Source organism: Peromyscus eremicus, chromosome 2 (genome assembly GCF_949786415.1).
Source record: "Peromyscus eremicus chromosome 2, PerEre_H2_v1, whole genome shotgun sequence".
Classification (NCBI taxonomy): domain Eukaryota; kingdom Metazoa; phylum Chordata; class Mammalia; order Rodentia; family Cricetidae; genus Peromyscus; species Peromyscus eremicus.
Window position 1 is genome coordinate 61565870 of NC_081417.1, and position 22093 is coordinate 61587962.

The following is a 22093-nucleotide window of genomic DNA, read 5'->3' on the forward strand; positions in this document are numbered from 1 at the left end:
ACCCATTTTCACCCAGACACTCAGCCTGGTACAGTGGACTGGAAGCCTCCTCACAGAGGGAGCAGACTAAAGTCAGAGAACCAGACTCCTCAGACCCTCAGCCACCCTGGTGAAAAGATACTACATGGTCTGGAGGGGACAGAGTAGGGACAAAATATATTACCATCGCTCTGCTTCCGCATCCTGCATTCGCGTCTCAGGCTGGCTTTCCTCCCCCTCACTAGTCAGGCCTGACATGGTCCTCGCAGGGTGATCAGGCAGGATGTCCCAGCTTCCATCACCAGAGTATACACCCACACAAACCCAAACTCCCCATCCTGAACTACCAGTCCCTGTGTGTGGCCGCTCAAGAATAAATAAGCTTTGTTTTGAAAAGTTGCATGCTTTAGTTCAGGACTGCACGGGCACGGGCACTGCGGACACACGCTGGCATTGCACCCGGCCGCCGGGGACGGTCACCCGCCCCAGTGCTTCCTGAGGTGCTCCTTCAGCTGCGGGATGGAGGGCAGCAGCTGCTGACACTCGTGGCAACGGAGAGGCAGCTTCAGGAGTTCAGAAGTCCCATCTTGAACAGTCACTCGGCCAGTGTCTTCCACCATCTTGATCACAGCTGCAAGCAGGAAGTAAGGTTCAGATCCTAGCTACTGTGGACAGCCAAGAAGATGCCAAGGAAAAGGCTGGAAACCTGCCTCCATCAACACCTCTGGTGTCCTAAAGCTCATGAGCTTGGAGTCAGACTTCACACTGGGAAATGCACTTGACCAGCTTCTACGTCTGAGCAACCTACCTTTGAGACGATACACTCCTTCAGGACACACTCCACTACCACATCATGGGCTTCTCACCATGCTTTCCCCAGGTGCCTCTTTGCTAAATGGCAGCTGCCTCATTAGCGATGCAGCAGTACTGGCTACAGAGAAAATACTCTGGGAAATGCTTACACCCCACATACACACAGTATCCACGAAGCAGTGCTAACAGGACAGAGCCCCACCTCCTGCTAGAAAAGACAAGGAACAGTTGAGACACGAAGTGTCCCCTCTAAAGCCTCAGGCTGCACGTGTGGTCCCAGCAGTCAGTGCTATCTGGTGAGATGGTAGAAACTTTAGGGGGTGGGACCTCGCTGGAGAAAATAGGTCACTGGGGACGTCCTTGAGGCTATGTTTTGTCCCAAGTCCCTTCCCTAAGCCCCTCTCTCCTCTTTTTCTCAGTCCCTGGCTACCAATAAGTGAGCAGCTCCGCTCCTCCTCGCCCTCCCTGCCAGTGTTCTACCTCACCATAGCAACAGAGCTGCAGACGAGTCCTCTGCAACTCTGAACCTAAGCACAGCTTTCATTTCTCAGGTTACGTCAGGTGTTCTGTCACTGCGACAAACACGAGGCCTGGCTGGCACAGGCCCAGCAACCCTCAGATTCAGAACCTGCTCACACACGTCTTCCCAGCCAAGAGTCAAACCCAGCTTACTAGCTCCAGAACACTAGCATACTGGGTAGACATTAACTCCTCTGCTGTCAAAGTGAAGCACTTTTGACCCCGACATAACAGCTGATTGGGTCCCTCCAGGATGCTCACAGCCAAGTAGCAATCCTATTACAATGAAACATCCTTGTTCATTTTAGGAGTGCATGTTTTATAGAGACCACTAATGTATGTGGGTCATTTGAGGCCAAGTAGTTACTTAGAAAACAACTGAGTCAGGTAGTAAAACATCTAAGAAAATGAATTAAATTTTAAAAAAATAGAATACTATTTACCTTGTGAGTCCAGAAAGTATTCTGTATTGAAAGAATTCCAATGTTTTTTGTTTTTAAGGCAAGGAGAATCAAAATCCTGGCTGATCACATGAAGGTGTACATGGCTAGTTGAAAGTTGAAAAACAAAAAAGAACTGAGTATTAAAAACTATGGTTTAATCAAAGTGACACCAGTCTAAGTAAGTACAGGTACATAAAGTTCTGATGCTGTATTCATTTACTGCAATATACCCATTCATTTAGTTGAGAATAGTTAATGTGCTTGGAAGATAACATAGGGAGTGAAGTGCTGGCCACGTGTGCTGGACAGTTTCATGTCAACTTGACACAAGCTAAAGTCATCTGAGAAGAGGAACCCTCAATTAAGAAAATGCCTCCAGCCAGGTGGTGATGGCACACGCCTTTAATCTCAACAGTAAGAAGGCAAAGGCTGGTGGAATCTATATGAGTTCGAGGCCAGCCTGGTCTATAGAGTGAGTTCCAGGGCAGCCAGGGCTACACAGAGAAACCTTGTCTTAAAAAACAAAAGCAGAAAGAAGAAAAGAAAATGCCTCCTTAAGATCAGGCTGGATGAAAGCCTGTGGGGCATTTCCTTAATTAGTGATTGATGGGGAAGGGCCCAGCCCACAGTGGGTTGTCCCTTTCCTGAGCTGGTGGACCTGAGTTCTATAAGAGGGCAGGCTGAGCAAGCCTCGAGGAGCAAGCCAGTAAGCAGCACCCCTCCATGGCCTCTGCATCAGCTCCTGCTTCCAGGTTCTGCCCTGTTTGAATTCCTGTCCTGATTTCCTTTGATCAAGAATAGCAATATGGAAGTGTAAGTCAAACAAACTCTTTCCTCCTCAAGTTCCTAGGTCATGGTGCTTCATCATAGCAACAGTCGCCCTAACTGAGACACTGTGCAAGCACAAGGGCCTAATCTAATCCTCAGCACTCAGGAGGAGAAGCCAGGAACAGCAACACACACTCTCCTAACACCCAGGAGGCGGAGCTTGCCGGCCAGCCAGTCTAGTCAAATCAGCAAGCTCCAGGTTCGGTGAGCGCCCCTGTCTCAAAACGTGAGGTGAAGGCCAGGGATGGTGGTACATGCCTTTAGTCTCAGTACTCTGAAGGAAAAGACAGAAGGATCTCTGTGAGTTCGAGAGAAGCCTGGTTAACAATTCCAGGCCAGCCAGAGCTACACAGTAAGGCCCTGTCACAAATAAAAATAAATAAATAAGCAAGCAAGCAGCAATTGGTCTCGTGTGTGTGTGTGTGTGTGTGTGTGTGTGTGTGTGTGTGTGTGTGTTTAGTAAGTACCTAATCAAACCAAGAACTGGGAATTTAGTAGTGAATAATATAGGGAAGGACTACATTGAGAATAATTACATTCTAATGAAGAAAGACAAATAAGCAACAAAAATCCAAAGCACTAAAGGAAAACGAAGAAGGTGCCACGCATGCTGGCACCTGCCTTAGATCCCAGCACTTGGGAAGCTAAAGTGGGAGGATTCTGAATTGAAGGCCAGCCTGGGCTACACACTGAAAACCCGCCTCAAAAAAAGGGGGTAACTAGTTGGGAAGAGAAAGGGGATCAGTGGAAGTAGGAGGGGGGGCAAGAATAACAGGATATGATCAATAAACATTATACACATATATGAAAATGTCATAAAACCTATTACATATAATTAATATACACTAATAAAGAACAAAAGAAGAAATTGAAAGGAGGAAGGAAGAAAAGGGGAAAAGAAAAAAGAGAAGCGGGCTAGTGACTAGTTCTAGAGCTAGTTAACAGTGCCCAAAGAAGGCAGAGTGTCTCCAAGTGTAGAGACCAAGTTCAAAATCTAGGGGCAAGAAGCAGCTCGATGCAAACATGGACCCCAAAGATGGTGATATGGCCACAGTGTATGCCAGAAATACTAGAGCCAAGGAGCAGGGATTCAGCAGGGGTTCAGCAGGGGTTCAGCAGGGCCAGATCATAATGGGCCTAAAAGCCTCTAAGAGCACTGTGATAAATTTATCCTGGCTACATTAGGGGCTGCTGGAAGAGCTTCAGCAGAAGACACTGTCCCACTTTACCTTTATCAGAGCGCTCTGGCTGTTGGGATAAAGGGATGGAGGGCAGGTCAGGCAGAACATGGGGAGACCTGCTACAAAGAACTGCAACAGTCAAGAGCAAAAACGAGCACAGCTGACACCAGAGCCGGGCTGCAGCAGATGACAAGAAACAGCCCGACTCTGGTCATATTTCGGAACAAATCCCACAAGATTACTAACTTATGGGTGCAGTTTGGGGCAGTGGCACTTGCTGAGATGGAGAAAGGGACAGGGAAAAGAACCCAGGTTCAGCCAGTAGTTGTTTAGGCTGAGTTGATAGCTCTGTTGATAATGTGCTTCCTCTGCAAGCATGAGAATCTGAAGTTTGGTTCCTAGAACCTTTAATCCCAGCACTCGGGAGGCAGAGCCAGGCGAATCTCTGTGAGTTCGAGGCCAGCCTGGGCTACCAAGTGAGTTCCAGGAAAGGTGCAAAGCTACACAGAGAAACCCTGTCTCGAAGAAAAAAAAAAAAAAAAAAAAAAAAGTCAGTCACGGTGTCATGTACTTGAAGTCCCATACTAGGGAGGTGGAGACAGGTGGATTCCTGGGGTTAGCTGGCCAGCCTAGCCTATTCAGCAAGTCCCAGGTCAGTGTTTCAAAAAACAAGATGGATGCACCTGAGGAGGGAAGACACTTGAGGTTGACCTCTAACCTCCACATGCACTCATGCATACATGCACACAAACACATAGTTTTACTTTGTTAAACTAAGTAGAATGACTTTTTGTATGATTTTCATTTTTGGAATTAGTAGTATTTCATTTTGAATCACTAATAATCAAAAGCTACCAGTATGTGTACAGAATCCAAAATGGTATATAAGCAGCAACAAATAAACAAATGAATAAAAATGAAGAAAGGAACCCCATCGAAGAAGGTAAGAAAAAAATAACTTTGGAAAACAGTATTTTGGCTAGATACTATAACACTAAAGGGGGGTGGTTTTTCACAAACACTGTACTACAGTAGTAGATGTCTTTGCACAGGAGATGGGTTAGTAATTTTGTAACTGTATTAGACATACGCTAGGACTGAGCACATAAGTGAACTCATTATAATGAATGACACCCATCCTCTCACTGGGAGAGAAAGAAGACACAAAAAAGGAAACAGGAAAACAAGATGTGAACTGCCTGTGGAGATGACTAGGAGGAGTGGTACCAGCATGACCCAGAAGCTAAGGGTCAAGTCTGGGAGGAGAACCAGCAGGAATTACATATGTGAATGCAGAGTCAGGGGTGGGGAGAGGGCCAAGGATTTGTGTGTTATTTCCTGCTCTACCCGCTGAGAGGATGTAGAAGCAAAGACACCCTAAAGTCAACCACTTCTCTCATAGAAACCTAGTATCTAGGCCTCTCTGGAGATGATGAGCCTGTGGTACCGTGTAGGAACAGAAAGTAAAGTAAACCTTAAAAACTGTAAGGGGCATGGAGTGAGAAAGCCAACCTAAAGTGATCAAAGATGAAACAATTTAAGGCTCAAGAAATAAATAAATACATAAATAAATATAAAGTACTGAATTAGAATCTACAGAACACTCATGAGCCTATACTTGAAACAAGGGAGGCAGAGCTTCCACACACAACAGTGCAATTATTAGATGGAGAAGCAGAAAACCATCCCTGGGAAAAGAGCACAGTAATCGCATTGCAGGCAAGTGTCAGCAATAGAGCTTGGTGTGGTGCATCAAATTAGTGATCCCAGCACTAGGGAAACTGAGGCAGGATGACAACTCTGAGTTCAAGGTCTGCCTGAGCAAAACAAAGTTCCATGGATACAGAGTGAAGCATGTCTCAAGCAAATCAATGAAAAATAAAAGTAAAATAAAACCTACCAATAGATAATAAAAAGATGGGTCTAAGTTTGAGCAATGGGACAGTAATAGTCTTAAAATATTTCCCCCAAAATAGTCATCAGTTAAAAAGGAAAAACAGTAACTCTGAGTAAAGAACCTTGGCAGGCCACACTTCAACAAATGACCAAGATTAACACACAGGTCACAAGTCACCTCAACACCACGCACCTCTGACATGATGAGAACACCACAGATAGCATGATACACCCAAACTGAAAGAGATCTCCCTGCCAGGCGTGAGCCTCACACCTAAGGCCAGCACTCAGGAGACAGAAGCAAAAGGATTATGAATTGAAGACGAGCCTGGCCATGTGGGGAGTTCAGGGCCAGCCTGGACCTCCAAAAAAAAAAAAAACATAGACATGTCCTACAGACAGCCTGTACCCATGGAAGGTATCAAGATCAGGACCTCAGACTGGAGGCTAAGGACAGACAAAAAAGTAAATGTTACATGAATCCTGAAGCAGGGAAAGAACCTTCTAGTAAAAACAGGTGAAATTCAAACAAGTATAGCGTTTAGTCAGCAGGTCTTTGCTCTACTTCACATTTTACATTTTTGTATTTTCTAAATTAAAAATATTGCTTTACAGTAGGGAAATTACACTTTCCTTTGTTGTTTGGTTGTTTGTTTTTTAGAAAGTGTCTCACTCTCACATTTTCCTTTCTATTACATTTATTTATTTAAAAATTCCATCACTGGGCTAGAGATGTCACTCAAGTGAAACAGTGTTTATCCGGCCTGCATAAAGTACTGTTTGGTCCCCAACATTGCATAAAGCAGACATAATGGCATATGCCTATAACCCCAGCATTTGGAGACAGAGGCAGGAGGGTCAGAAACACATGGCCAGCCTTGGCTATCTGGAGTCCTATCTCCAAATAAGTAAATAAACAAAGATAAAAATAGAGGAATGAAAGCTTGCCTAATGAACTATGCTAAGGGGCTGCAGAGCGGCAGTTAAGAGCTCTCACTGCTCCTCCAGAGGGCCCAGGTACAATGCTCAGCACCAACACAGCAGTTAACAACCAACCTTAACTCCAGTTCCTAGGGATCCCATGTCCTCTGCTGGCCGCCATGGGCATCAGGCACACATATGGTACATGGATATACACGCAGGCAAAACAGCCACACACATAAAATAAAAATAAATAAATCTCAAAAAAAATTATAAATGGTTACCCAGATACAGTAGTGAACACTGTAGCCCCAGCCTGGGAAGCTGATGTGAGAAGTGTTCAAAATAGCCGGGTGGTGGTGGCGCACGCCTTTAATCCAGCACTTGAGAGGGAGAGGCAGGAGGACCTCTGAGTTCGAGGCCAGCCTGGGCTACAGAGTGAGATCCAGGACAGCCAAGGCTACATAGAGAAACCCTGTCTCAAAAAAACAAAACAAAACAACAACAGAAAAAAAAAACTGTCTCAAAATATTAAACAAAATAAACACTTTTAAAATGTAAATTTTATGTTGTTTATTTTAGTGCAGTTTTTTAAAGGGGGACTGAGGGTATATCCCAGAGGTACAGTCCATGCATTCATCATCTTATCGCTCAGACCAAATAAGCTGAAGGAATTTGTCCTGCACACACTCTGTGAGGAAAAACAATCATTCTGCCCCAAATCCTTCTGCAAATAAGCCAACAAAGAGCAAACTCCACACCTTCCCTTCACTTTATTTGAAACTGTACACACCCTAAGCTTATATTTGCAGGTGTGTATGATGTTTTGTTTCCTCTAGAGCAATGGTCCTTAGTCATTTAAGAGTTATAAGTAACTCCGAGAATTTTAACAAGCCACTGACAATAAGTCCTCATCTACTGGTAATGAAGCTACTTCATCTAGCCTGCGTGTTAAAAAGCTTACATTCTGAGAGAAATCAACAATGTCAAGGGACTGAATTACAGGCAGGCAGAAGCAGGAACTTGGGCTGCTCATAGGCAAGTCAGACAGGTACAAGATTCAGCCCACCTGCTCAGAAACATCCCACCTCCCCTGGGCCTGGAAACTACTGGACTCACAAATCCACACTGATCACCTAGACCAAACCAGAGGGCACCACCTCACCCCAAGGCTTACCTCATACTGGGAATAGCATGGTAACCCAACCGGAATCTCAGTTTGCTGGATCCAGCAAAATCCGAAATCACCTTTTCCCCTACAGTGTGCATATGTTTGAGAAGGTCAAGGTGTTCACTGGTCACAACCTTCAGACTGGAAATGGAGGCCCATGGTAAGACCAGCCAATGGTGACGGGCCTTGGGATATTTATCCTTAATCACCACCACCAGCTCATCTTTGTAAACCTAGCAGGGAGCACACAGGAAGGAAAGAGACGTCAGTGAGGATCTTCGTACATGTGCTGTCACACTCATTCGGTCACTTACTTACAAAACCTTGTGCAAAAACTTTTAAGAGGTGAGAGCAGACACTGAAAGCGTCTTCCACCAGTCACATAATTACACAGTGAGGAATCGAGGGTTCCAACCCCAATCCCAGAGACTCCAGAGCCTGTTTTCAGACACCACACTACATAGGATACACAGAGAAGATGCACAGCACAAGGGCGTTCTCAAGGCCTCAATGTTAAATCTCCACAGGTAGAATTCAACCGCAGCCTCTCAGACACAGACCTGGAATACATGTGTACATTTCAAGGAGCCCTAAGCCAAGGATGATGGCTGCTTTCTGACACGGAGACAGCTCTTACTACAGTCACCACACATCATCTGATGATCCCTTCAAAGGGACCATGGCCAGGTTGGCACAATTTTTTTCACATTTATTACTTATCTGGGGAAATCATAGGACAATTTAAGGAGTTGGTTCTCTCCTTCTACCAGGTTGATCCCAAGAACCACACTCAAGTCGTCAAGCCTTGGCAGCAAGCACCCTTACCCAATAAGCCACCCTGCTAGTCCAGTTTCTCAACAGCAGAAAAAAGTAAGCTGTTCTCCAAAGACCTCCAGTTACAATTTTTAAAAATTTTATAAAAGCACTTTATTGTAATAAACTCACAAATAAAACCCATCACACAGCTAGATTAAGGTAGCCACTCAAACAAACACTTGCCCATCCCCAAATGCTATAAATCTCAATGAACTTTTTTTTTTTTTTCCGGAGCTGAGGACCGAACCCAGGGCCTTGTGCTTGCTAGGCAAGCACTCTACCACTGAGCTAAATCCCCACCCCTCAGTGAACTTTTATATAGCTAGAATGGCCCTTCTGAAGTTGGAGCTTCACTCAGGGTTTAACACTTTCACTATCAATTACAATTGCATGCACTTATCTGCCACCAAAAAAAGGAAGAAAAAGAAAAAACTATGCCAGTGTTCAAACTAGAAAAATAATTAGTTTATATGCTCTTTCATGATTCATATGTCCATCAACAGATGTATGGAAACTGAAAATGTGTTATATATAGAAAATGGAGTATTATTTAGGAAATCAGAGGCTGCGTATGAAGGCATACCATCACTCAGGAGGCAGAGGCAAAGGCAGAAAAACCTCTATGAGTTTGAGGACAGCCTGGTCTAGAAAGCAAGTTTCAGGACACCCAGAGCTACAGGGCTATATAAGAGACCCTGTGTCAATTAAAAGGGGGGGCCGGGAGGCTAGAGAGATGACTCAGTAGTTAGGAACACTGGTTGCTCTTCCAGAGGACCCAGGTTTGATTCCCAGTACCCACAAGATGGTTCACAATCATCTGTAACTCCAATCTCAGATGATCCCCCTTCTTCTGGCATCCTCAGGCACCAAGCACATACATGGTGCATAGACATACACACAGGCAAAACACCCTACACATGAAATCAATAAAATCTTTTCAAAAAGAGAAAGAAAAATGGCCAGGCGGTGGTGGCGTACACCTTAATTCCAGCACTCGGGAGGCAGAGCCAGGCAGATCTCTATGAGTTCGAGGCCAGCCTGGTCTACAGTACAGCCAGGACAGGCACCAAAACTATACAAAGAAACCCTGTCTTGAAAAAAAAAAAAAAAAAAAAAAAAAAAAAAAAAAAAAAGAAAGGAAGGAAAGAAGGAAGGAAGGAAGAAAAAAAGAAAGAGGCCGGGCGGTGGTGGCGCACGCCTTTAATCCCAGCACTCGGGAGGCAGAGACAGGCGGATCTCTGTGAGTTCGAGGCCAGCCTGGGCTACCAAGTGAGTTCCAGGAAAGGCGCAAAGCTACACAGAGAAACCCTGTCTCGAAAAACCAAAAAAAAAAAAAAAAAAAAGAAAGAAAGAAAAAGAAAAATGAAATCACAAAATCTACAGGAAAATGGATGGACGTAGAAAGTATATTAAGCAAGGTAGCCCAAAGCCAGAAAGATAAAACCCCACATTCTCCTTCCTACATGGCTCCTAGCCTATGTCTGTACACCTATGTGGAAACAGCTGTAAGTGTGAGTACTGTCACCACTTAGAAAGAAGGTCAAGGGAGAGTAGTATTAAGTAACATGAAGGAAAGAATGCAAGCAAAAGGTCACGAGTCTAGTGACGACTTTAGTACCAACGTGGAAGCCGCTTGTTCTCACAGAAAAGTCCAGTAATCGGAATCCAGAACCAAAGCCAGAATCCTTTGGCTTCATTTATAATTATGAGTTCTGTAGAATGGTCGTGTACAACATGACAGATACTTAAATTATACAATTTTATTCTGACCTGCATTTTGGGGTCTTTCATAGAAACCTTCAAGCCTTGACTCCAGTGGCCCAGTGACTCCTAAAAAAATAGACACTGTAAATATAAATGCCAGTAATTAAATGTAGCTAATACTGCATGACAGCAAAGTCCAAATCAAACATGGACGTCATGTTAGTTTTTGAGAATTCAACTTCCTTTACTTCGGTCTATCGTCCTTTAGGACCACAAGCCTCCCTGCTTCTTCCGATACTCAGAACTGGGTGTAGGACGGAGGCTACTGTGGAACTCCGTCTTCTGTGCAGACTGCCGTCCAGAGTAAGAGCAGTTGGGATTACCTGAAGAGACTTTCACAAGACTGGGCCAAATAACATTCCCTTGTTGGGGGATGGGGAGGACTCATGAGAGGGCTCATGAGGCTCCTCCCCTCCCAGAGGATACACAAGCAGCTAGGATGGGGTAGTCACCCATAAGCTGCCCATGCTCCTGTAAGTAACCACAATTAAACTCGCTGGTTCACCAAGTTATACTTGGGTGGAATGGTTGGCCTGTCATTAGTGCCATATCTGGGGTGACCAGACATCTGTTCACATCTCCCCAGGAAAAGCTCCATAAAGCCAAAGCTGCCAGAGTACAATCAGCCTTCTTTGCCCCCTCACACTCCAGCTGCAGCCTAGGCAAGCTCTTTTTGACATCAGCATGTGAGTTACATATCTATTAAGCAAACGACCCATTCTAGTGTTCAACATTAATGACACCATTATGGGGAGTGGGGGAGGCCCTGAGTGAGGGTGTGCTGTTGACATGACCAGCCATGTCAAGGGCCTCAGTGCCTACACCCATGGAAATGGCAAAGCCTTCCCAGAGGGAGGCCCAGAGGGAGAGCAAAGCCTTCCTCTGGTCCAAGCACCAGTGTTTACAAATGGCTGACCAGTGTGTGCAGAAACTATCAACCACAGCTTCCTCCTCCCAGATGTTTATAGCCTGAGATGACTCCCTTCTAGAGACCTCCTGCTTCCTTGTTCAACTATATACAATAAACCACCTCCTCGATTCAGATGTACAAAAGAATCATGCTGAGTTTCTGGGCTGCTGTTGATGATACATCTCCACTAAAGAGACCAGCCCACCCAACCCCAGATTTTCTGTTTGTGTGTCTGTGTGTCTGGCCTTTCTTCATTCCCTTGTTGCCCCAGTTAGGCCAATCCCTAAGCCATGCATGCAGAGCATGACACACTGCCATTACTGACTGCCCTGTCGTCCTTCAAATGCGTTACCCCGGGAATTTAATGGAAAAGCATATAAAGGCACATTCACCAAGTGATTTTCATGCCACAAACAAGTTACTCTTTCATCATGGTTAACAACCCTCATTATGACTAATACCACTCACCTGTGTCCCAGCTTTATAGTGTACAAAACAATTAAGCAGTCATTACATCTCATTTCATCTCCACATCATCTATCAATCACACTATTCTCACCTCTTTGGTGACTCCATCCTTGCCCTTCTTAGAAGGCACAGAGCACTGGCTGGGGCTGCTCCCAGGTGCTAGCCCTGTCCCAGACTCCGCTTCCTGAGCAGCATCCATCTCCTCACCATCACAGTCTGACCTCTTTCTCTTCCTTTGTGTTTCTAGGTCAGGACTCTTTGCTACTTCCTCAAACTCTACAATATATGGATAAAGTTCATTCACCATGTGGAGAACCTGGCCAGGCTGCAGCTTCATCTCTTGGTCCTTCCCAATGATGACGGAGTCAATGCTGGTGGGATTGACCCCCACCTGTGGATACACAATCATACTGTAAGCATAATAACAACAATGTCATCAGTAATAGACTGCTGCTGTATTAACCACTTACTGTACAGTCACCCTGCCTATAGTTCACTGCATCACTTCCACCCTTGACAGAGGAGCTTGCATTAGCTGGCAGAGTCTAAAGCAACAGCATAAGGAAACTATCAAGTAATAAATGGAAACCCAAGTCACAAACACACATACCTGCTTTACTTCGACATAGCCCTTGTTACACTCTGCTTTCAACTGTACTGAAAGACATAAGAAAACATTAAACACAGATGCAACCAACACCAGGTACTGTTTTCCCGAAAGGACAACAAAGCCTGACTGCTACAGACAGCCCACAGATGAGCCTGATCTGCGTGTGCCGGGGCCTACAAATCCCAGTTTCTAACAGCTTTAGCCTTCCATAAAAGGTCCATCAATGAGCTGGGCATGATGGCACATGCCTATAATCCCAGACTTGAGAAATAGAGTCAAGATCAGGAGTTCAAGGCCAGCCTTGGCTGCATAGCCAGTGTGTGAGATCAGTCTGGAATATGTAAGAACATCTTAAACCCCACTTCTCACTCCCAAAAATAATTTATATAAGTGCATGTACTCCCTTAACTACTGCTGAAAACCTGGGGTGGGGGTGGGGGTGGAGAGATGGCTCACTGGCTAAGAATACTTGCTTGCTGTTGCCAGAGGACCTGAGTTTAGTTCCCAGCACCCACACTGGACAGCTCATTCCTACCTTTGGCCCCAGTTCCAGGGAAATCTGATGCTTTTGGCCTCCACAGCCAACTGTACTTAAATACACCCACTCAGAGACACACATATAATTTTTTAAAATAAATCTTAACAGCAAACAAATGCTCAATATCTTTCCCATTTTGAAGCTGGCTGTGGTGGCGCACACCTTTAAATCCCAGACTTAAGAGGTAGAGGCAGGTAGATCTCTGTGAGTTCAAGGCCAGCCTGGTCCATATAGTGAGTCCCAAGACAGCTAGGGTTACATAGTGAGACCCTGTCTCACAAAAATAAAAATAAAAACTTTGAATCTCTGCAGCCTCCTGGGACAGAACCCCTAGCCAGGAGGGATCACAGACTCTGCCAACAGGAAGAAAACTCCCGGCTCATGGTAAGAGAAGACTTCTACTATTAGGAAGAAGAAAAAAAAATTGTCTAGAGTTGGAGCTGAGCCCGGCAGTGGTGGCGCACGCCTTTAATCCCAGCACTCAGGAGGCAGAGCCCGGTGGATCTCTGAGCTCGAGGCCAGCCTGGTCTACAGATCAAGATCCAAGACAGGCACCCAAAGCTATATGAAGAGGGGCTGGAGAGATGGCTCAGAGGTTAAGAGCACTGACTACTCTTCCAGAGGTCCTGAGTTCAATTCCCAGCAACCACATGGTGGCTCACAACCATCTGTAATGAGATCTGGTGCCCTCTTCTGTAGTCACATATGCTGTATACATAATAAATAAATAAATCTTTAAAAAAAAAAAAACTATATGAAGAAACCCTGTCTCGGGAAAAAAAAAAAAAAAAAAAAGAGTTGGAGCTGAAGCCAAGGGGTAGAGGGCTTGCCTAACATGAGCCTCAGGGGTAGGGAATATTACTATCAAGTGCCTAACAGAGAAAGAGGTAAAAGATATGTTCTTGGAAAACAGAAGTTCAAGCTGGCCTGAAGGAATGGAAAAAATGTTCTAGAAAAAGCACTGCAGGACTGGACAGTATGAGTATGTTTGAGAAGGATAACTTCAAGCACTCATGTTCAGATAAGTCAAAAAGCATGTGGGGTTGAGACGGGGAACAAGAAGAGACATCACAGCTGGGGGGGGGGGAGGCTGGTGAACCCCCACACCCCTACACTTGCTGCTGTGAGAAGCAGGCAGATGGAAGCAGCAGCAGTTTGTATCCTGGACCTCCTCGGCTCAACACTCCAGCAAACTTGACTAACCCATACAGGAACGTCATACTCACTGCTGTAGCAGTGACCCCAACTCTGAACCAGAACCTGCAGGCAAGGGTGAGCATGCCCATCATGTGCAGGAAAATATCTGTGTGTGTGTGTGTGTGTGTGTGTGTGTGTGTGTGTGTGTGTGTGTGTACACTCAGCTTTTCCCTTAAAACATATGATAGACTGTTTGCCACAGTCGTACAAAGATCTACCCCCTGTGTAAGGCAGTGTGTAAAGGCTGCCACCATCCCCATTGCCTCTCAGACATGGTTTCAGCTTGGAGATTCCAGAATTTATTTGTCTTGCTGCTCAATGCATAACCCCTGGGCAAAGCAGGGTCCAAGACTCAATCCTGCCACTCCAAGGGAACAGGATGGCAGCCACCTGTTCCCATCCCTTACCTGAACCTGCCTTAAAGTGTTACTACATGGTGAAGGCAGAATCCAGGATGAACCAGCCCTTGTGTTAGCTAAAAGAACACAATTTATGAGCCTTGTTTGAGAATATAATAGGTTTTCCAGCAAAAACAGCCAGAAATGTGCATCACTGGTTATCACTATCCTCTATAACTCAACAGTCACCTTCACATTCCTATGACCAGTTAGTTACCTTGCTGTCGAGAACATTTCTTATCTGTGATCTTGGTCTCTGGGCTTCGACCAATCACAACTGCTTCCAAATGGGGAAGTTTGATTCGCTGGTGCCGGCTGTCCTGTCTCACCAACCAGCACACCCGCATCATCACTCTAAAAACAAAAGAGGATCACTGGAGAACCAATCATCCAGGCCACACCCAGCCTCACCACACACGAGACTGTGAGGATGTTCACAGAGGCAGGTGACTTCACCTTCTAGTCTCAACTTCCTCCCCTATAAAGCTGTGATAATGACAGGACTCAGGAGGTTGCTGGGGATTAACGAGATAATACAGGTAAATATTTTCCTTTGCCAAGCATGCTAAGCATTCAAATATTTGTTACACATTCCTTGATATCCTGTGCTGGGCATTAGGCTATATGCAGAGGGTCCCTCAGAAGTGAGTAAAAGACTATTCCTGTAATTTGAGGAACTTGGAATAGGGTATATCGTGGGAGCCCACAGAAGTTTCCTTGTGAGATCTGAGTTTGCCTGACACAGCAGAGCCGCATAAGGGGATGATCTGACCATGGGAAAGGTCGCCAGGTGGTTGGAAGGGTCTGCACTTGGCTGTGCCTTGGGGGAGATCTTTTGTTCCTCCCCTTGGCATTCCTTTAAAAGCTCTTTGGCAGAGACAGTCAGGGCCCGAGGCTATTCTATGTTTCTGTCTGTCTCTCTCTAGCTATATTTCTCTCTAATATTTCCTGCTGCTCCTGCTCAAGAGTACCCTGGGGGGGAGTAGGAATAGGCTGGCCCCCCACAGTATATGAGCAGACAATTCATACTCTAGTTACTGTGATATGATCCAAGTACTGTAAGACATTAGCCCAGTGGTAGGACTGACCCTTGAGATTAAAAAAGATTTCATGAAGAAGGGCTATGTAGACAAGGTTTGGGGTTGGGAAGGAGTGTGCCTGTCAGAGAACCAAGAATTAAGATGTGGATCAAGAGAGATGACTGAACAGTGTGTGCATTTGCACCTATATAGTGGCTCACAATAGCTCTAGTTCCCGGGGATTTTCCACGTCATTTTCTGGCTTCTGCAGGTATTGAACGCACGTGGTTCACATACTACCAAGCACACACATACACAGACACATTCTCTCTCAAAATAAGGGCTAGGAATGTAGTTCAGTGGGACAATACTTACCTAACATGTGCAAAGCCCTGGCTTCAATGTCCCTCCCCTCCAAACAAAAAGAGAGAGAGAGAGAGAGAGAGAGAGAGAGAGAGAGAGAGAGAGAGAGAGAGAGAGAGAGAGAGAGAGACTTAATACATATAAAGACACCAGAGATCTGAAGAACCTTTTTTCTTTTAGATTTATGTGTGTGAGTGTTTTACTCGTATGTATGTAAGTGCTCCATATGTGTGCAGTTCCCACGGAGGTCAGAAGAGGGCACCCTCTAGCACCGCTTTTTCTTTTTCGTTGGGGTCTCACCTCAGCACTGGCTAGCCAGGAACTTGCTGTGGAGACAATGCTGGCCTCTGTCTCCCACACATCAAGTTTCAAGCCAGCCAAGACTGCATAGTGAGATCCTGTCTCAGGAACAGGAGGAGGAAGGCAAATCTAGAAGATACACTTATCTTCTGGTGTCCTTGGAAATAACAAAGGAGCATCAAACAAAAGACTTCTAATCTAGCCAGACATGGTACAGGACTTCAACCCTAGCACTAAGGAGGCAGAGGGAGGCAGATCTCTGTGAGGTCTAGGCCAACCCTGTGTACATACTGAGTTCCAGAACAGCCAAGGCTACAGGAGACTCTTGTCTCAAAAAAAAAAAAGGGGGGGGGGTCCTAATTTGGAAGATGCCATTAGACAAAATGAAGGCTTTATAAGAAGACACTATTTAGAAATGGAGGTGAAGAACTGGAGAGATGCTCGAAGGTTAACAGCACAGACTGCTCTTGGACAGACACCAAGTTTGCTTCTTGGCCCCCATGTCAGGGACCTTGCGACTGCCTGAATTCCAGGCTCCAGGGGACCTGACACTTGTGGCCTCTGTGGGCACCTGGACTCCCGCGCACCACCCACCCCCCACCACTCACACACATAATTAAAAACACTAAAAATAAACCTTTTTCCTTTTGAAAAGAGATGAAGAAGGAGCAAATTCATATTCCCTTGACTATTGTTTTGTTGGGGGGTAGTGAGTTTTGTTTTTTTGTTTGTATGTTTGCTTGTTGGGGGGGGCTGTCTTTTGTATGTGTGTGAGAGAGAGAGGTGGAATGTGTATTTTGGGGACCAAACCCAGGGCCCTGCCCTTGCTAAACAGGCAGTCTACCACTGAGCTAAATCCCCTGCCCTGAATTACATCGGAACACAATTACTTGGCATGGCTTGTGGGAGACCCGAGAGTTAAGCTGAGACACACAAACAGGAAGCTCAGGAGAATGGATGAACTGAAAGCATCTGACAAGCATCAGCGTGTCACAGAGCTAAAGCAAAGAAAAAGAACAAGGTGACCCAGGAAGGCAGAAGAGAGAATCAGATCAAGGCTAGGACTAGGTCTTCAGGATGTCTCTCTAGCCTCTAGAGCAGCGGTTCTCAACCTAATGCTGCTGCGACCCTTTAATACAGTTAGTTCCTCGTGCTCTGGTGACCCCCAACCACACTTCTTTGTTACTACTTCCTAACTGTAATTTTGCTCCGGTTGTGAATCATAATGTGAATAACTGATATGCAGGATATTGGATAGGTGACCCCTGTGAAAAGGTCCTTCAACCCCCAAAGGGGTCGTGATCCACAGGTTGAGAACTGTTGTTCCAGAACCTTATCAATGCCCAAGCTTCTAACACCTCAGGGAAATCTTGCCTCCTCCCTAAGCAGCTCCAATGCCTTGTGCTTTGCCCAAGTGCTGTATTTGGGAACAAAGAAGAAAGAAATGATATTCTTAAAAAGAGAATATGGTTACCATCTGCAAGGACAGGACAGTGCAAGGCAGGATGAGTTCAAGGTGCACAATCCCAGGAATCGATTAGTGTGAGCACACACAGGCCAAGGAGGTTCAACGTCCTCTGTCAGTCAGGAAAGGTTCCGAAACCACCCAGCCAGAGCAGACCAGCAGCCAAGGGGACCTTCAGGAAGGAAGGACTGGGAGAGGCATCTGGCTTTAAACAGCACAAGTGACAGCACAGATTCCCACAGGGGAGAAGGCAGATGGGCCGCACCAGGGATGCTGCCTCAGAGGCACCCAAAAAAGACGGCAAAACTTAGTGACGAACACCAGGATGAGAAGCTGAGCTTGCACACCACCCGCAGCAGACAACTGCCAAGTCTCACACGGCACAGAAAGATGAAACAAGAGAGGCCAAGAACACCTGGCCCACAGCTATGGGTAGGCCGGAGAGTGCACAGAGCTAGGGTCAGAGACTAGTCCAGAAGCCGCTATTGTAACAGGGGCCAGAAAGTCCAAAGGACAATTCAACAGGTCTCTGAGAGGAGTCGATATGAGTATAAAGTCAGCTGTTCATCTAAGATCCTACACCTGGGCCCGGTTGTATGGTACTACAGGCAGGTCCCATTTACAATGTGATGTTCCATGGGGCATCTGTTTGTACCTGCTACAAATTGATGGATGGGCAGGTAATGGCCAGAGAAGTGAAGCAGGTCCTCATTGGGCATTGAGAAACAAGTCACGTGATTGACTACTCCCTCTGACAAAGAAGCCAGCAGACAGTGCAGCTTCTGAGTAGGAACAGAGAGGATCCAATAGACAGCTAGGAACATGACAAGACAAAACCCCCCCTTCTGCCACAAACACATACACATTTTCTTCCCTGATGTCCTTAAGTGGTGATGTTCCAACGCACTACTCCCTAGGAAGCTGGTGACCGCACAATGCTCACAAACAAACCTTAAACAGTAGGCTGGCCCACTGGGGCTCCAGACCCGACCTGTAGGAATTCATGACTAGAATACAGGGAACACAGGATGTGTGCTCCTGATCCTAAGCAAACCCTCCAGTAGCAAACCCTCCAGTAAAATTCCATGAACTGCCGGGCGGTGGTGGCGCACGCCTTTAATCCCAGCACTCGGGAGGCAGAGCCAGGTAGATCTCTGTGAGTTCGAGGCCAGCCTGGACTACCAAGTGAGTTCCAGGAAAAGGCGCAAAGCTACACAGAGAAACCCTGTCTCGAAAAACCAAAAAAAAAAAAAATTCCATGAACTGCGAGCATCATGCCCACTTTAGCACTGTATCCCCAGCATTTACTGCTTGGCCTACAATAAACCAGCAAGCTTACACTAAGTGTTTGCAGATAACTGATCAGATGATAACATAACCCTCCCAAAGTTTCCAAGGTTTTCCACCTTTACTTCCCAGAGCTCCTCTCAGGCTCCCTTAAGACGGGGTCTCACGATGTAGCTCTGGGGGGCCTAGAACTTGCTGTATAGGCCAGAATGGTTTTAAACTCACAGAGATCCACCTGGCTCTGCCTCCCAGTGCTGGGATTAAAAGCGTGTGCCACCACACCCAGATGGGTTCCTCTTCTTAAAGTAGAATGTCCCAAAAGAGGAGCAATTCACTCTACCACTCCCTCCCACTTCTGCAAGGGTCTGTTTGCTAAGTACATCACTGTATACCACTCCCTAACTAATTCTGACTCTTGGGGAATACAAATGATCGGAAGATGACATGAGGCCAGTAATCCATCTGGAAGCACTGCTAGCACAAGACTTTTCTGCAACAAACCTTCATCATAAATAAATCAGCCACACTGACAACTGAACTTAGCCCAACTAAGGAACTGGAGTTTTTACTTTAGACTTTGTTCCCAACTAACACAGATGTAGTGATACAGTGTGTACCCTAATAAACCTGCCTGAGGATCAGAGGACAGAGCCAGCTACTAGATTAGAAAGAGCCAGGCCGTGGCGGCACACACAACTCTAATCCCAGCACTTGAGATCTCATGCCTTTGCTTGAGAAGCACACACACCTTTAATCCCAGAAAGTAGTATGGCAGGGCAGAGAAAGGTATATAAGGCGTGAAGAAACAGGAACTCACTCTCTTTAGGCTGAGGATTTTGTAGAGGTAAGAACTAGTGGCTGGCTGTTCCACTTCTCTGATCTTTCAGCTTTCACCCTGATATCTGGCTTTGAGTGTTTTATTAATCTAAGATTCAAACAACACATAACCACAAGTGGTTGTGGACCACTAATGTCCAACACAGACTTGAATTTAAGACTCTAGGCTTCTAATTCCTCAAAGGTTACTTATTTCACAGAACCGGCCCCACTGGCCATTCTCACTCTTCCCTCCCTGCAGTCCACCCTCACTCCACACACACACACACACACACACACACACACACACACACACACACACACACATATCCTTCAGGAATGACGTGTTGCAGCACTGTTCCTGAGTAAGTTATTTTAAACATGGTATTCTGATGTTACCTTATCCTCCTTTCCTTCCTAAAACCCCAAATCTTTGTCAGATTTTAGGTCCCACCTCCTCCCTGAGGCTGACTGAGTCTTCATCTTTCTTGTACAACTTTCACAGTTCTGAGAGCCCTGGGAACAGACTCCCCACCGCCTTCCCTTCAAGAAACACGGAAGAAAGGTCCCTGGAGACCACTGCTGTAGGCGCCTGGTCTTATGTCCCAGGATCCCCAGTGTTCAGCATAATTTACTAAGAGCACACTGCATGGTAGGCCCTGTGCTGTCCCATTTATGTTGTCTCAATATCACTCTATGGAAAATTAAAGCTTAGACAAGCAAGAGCCATGCCAGGCAACAAAGACTGTGTGCCAGAGTTAGGATCTGAACTCTTTCCAAATAGGTTCTTAACCACTACATGATATTGTTTGGGGGCTCACTCATTCAATCAATCAAGATTGTCTCATGCCTACTCTGCGTTTCATGCTATTCTAGCACTGAATCAAAACATATGCCTGCCTTCAAGAGCCTCCGATCTCAGAGAAGACCCAGAGATAATTATAATCGGTATGGAATGATTTGTTTGTAGAAAAGTACTATGGAAACACAAGCCTTTAGGACCATGTGAAAGAGGGTTTCCTGGAGACGGGTGTAAGCAGAGCCTTGTAAACTTGGTTAATTTGGTAGAAACAGGCAGCCTAATTGAGCACTAAGAACCAGAAAATGGAATAAAGAAGACATTTCTAGGCAGAGAACGAGAGCAAACGCACACACAGACACAGCACACTGTGCACGGAGAAGCTAACACTGAAGGCGCAGGAGGAACTGGAGACCCAGCAAGGTCCAGATAATGCGAAGCCCCGGGTGACTGGCTGACAAGCTGGAAATTTGCAAGTTTCACTAGACTGTGTAACTCAGTAGACAGTGATGTTGGTTGAAAGAATGGGGTAAAGAACAAATACATAAGCAGACAAATCAACAAGGACCAAGCAGGAATTGAATGAAGGTTTCTTACAAAGATCATCTTGGGAAGAAGTATAAAAAATATATATATATATATATGCATTGCTTCCCCCACATGAAAAATTCTGTATAAAGGTTTCTATGATGAAGGACTGTAATCTCAGTACTCAGGAGACACAAGCAGGCTAGCCAGAAGTTTGAGGCCAGACTAATCTACCTACTGTGACCCATCTTGAAAAAGAAAAGTTGCCCAGGCCCAGTGGCATACGCCTGTATCCCATCACTGGAAAGGTAAGTGGAGACAGGAGGATCGGCAATTCGCGGCCAGCTGGGCTACGTGAGACCTGGTCTCAAACCAAGGAGGGTGGCAGGGGCTCTAAGGAATCCCCAATATATGTCAAAATTCTCAAAAGTAATTCCCCACCAATTCCAAACGGATGGGATTGCAAACACCCCTGCTTTGCTGAACCAGTCTCCGCACTGAGGAAGGCCTTGCTGCCGCCGGCATTCCTAAGGCCTGCTGAGGACACTGATGATACAGCACCTCAAGTTACCCTAGGAGGGCGTTCTTGGCAGAAACACTTTCCCGACAAGCCGAACAGCCCCGTTGGCACGACAGTGTCCACTGTTATCTATAAATCTTTTCATGCTGATTTTGCGGCCAACTAGATACAGGAGTCGGGTGGGGGTGGGGGGGAGAGGGGGAAGGGCGCAAGGGAGCAACGGGGCGGAGACTAACACTCTTTCTCCTGAAACCCGCCCACCGGAGCAGGACGAAAGGGTGGAGCCTGGTCCGCCCAGAAGGAAGTCTCGAACTCGACACTCAGGGCCACCGCTTCGGGCTGGCAGCCGGGGCCGAACGCCCGCGGCCTCTTCTAACCCAACCAGCAGAGGAGGCAGCCCGACCACCAGCTTACCTCGACTGCAGACACTCACAAACCCGCTGGCGACTCCACTGCGCCCCGCCACTTCCGGTGCTGAGAGATGACGTCATAAAGCGGCTGCCTAGCAACTGGTGATGATTCCACCATCTCTTGGCGGATTGGC

At 46.1% G+C, this 22093-nt stretch overlaps 1 protein-coding gene across 4 annotated transcripts; it reads right to left on the reverse strand.

Annotated features, from left to right (window-relative positions):
* Positions 1–130: 130 nt before the first annotated feature.
* Aptx (aprataxin) lies at positions 131–22093 on the reverse strand. Of its 4 annotated transcripts, none has more exons than XM_059254114.1 (8): positions 21964–22093; positions 14670–14806; positions 12320–12361; positions 11801–12100; positions 10338–10397; positions 7758–7984; positions 1755–1858; positions 131–610 (listed from the first exon to the last, which is right to left on the reverse strand). In XM_059254114.1, the coding sequence occupies exons 4-8, from the start codon at positions 12044–12046 to the stop codon at positions 456–458; spliced, it is 792 nt and encodes a 263-aa protein (XP_059110097.1). In that variant the 5' UTR covers positions 12047–12100; positions 12320–12361; positions 14670–14806; positions 21964–22093; the 3' UTR covers positions 131–455. The 4 variants fall into 4 exon arrangements, with proteins under 4 accessions (XP_059110097.1, XP_059110094.1, XP_059110098.1 ...); XM_059254111.1 differs by having other exon boundaries at positions 12320–12366; positions 21964–22092; XM_059254115.1 differs by lacking the exon at positions 21964–22093 and adding an exon at positions 21786–21957 and having other exon boundaries at positions 12320–12366.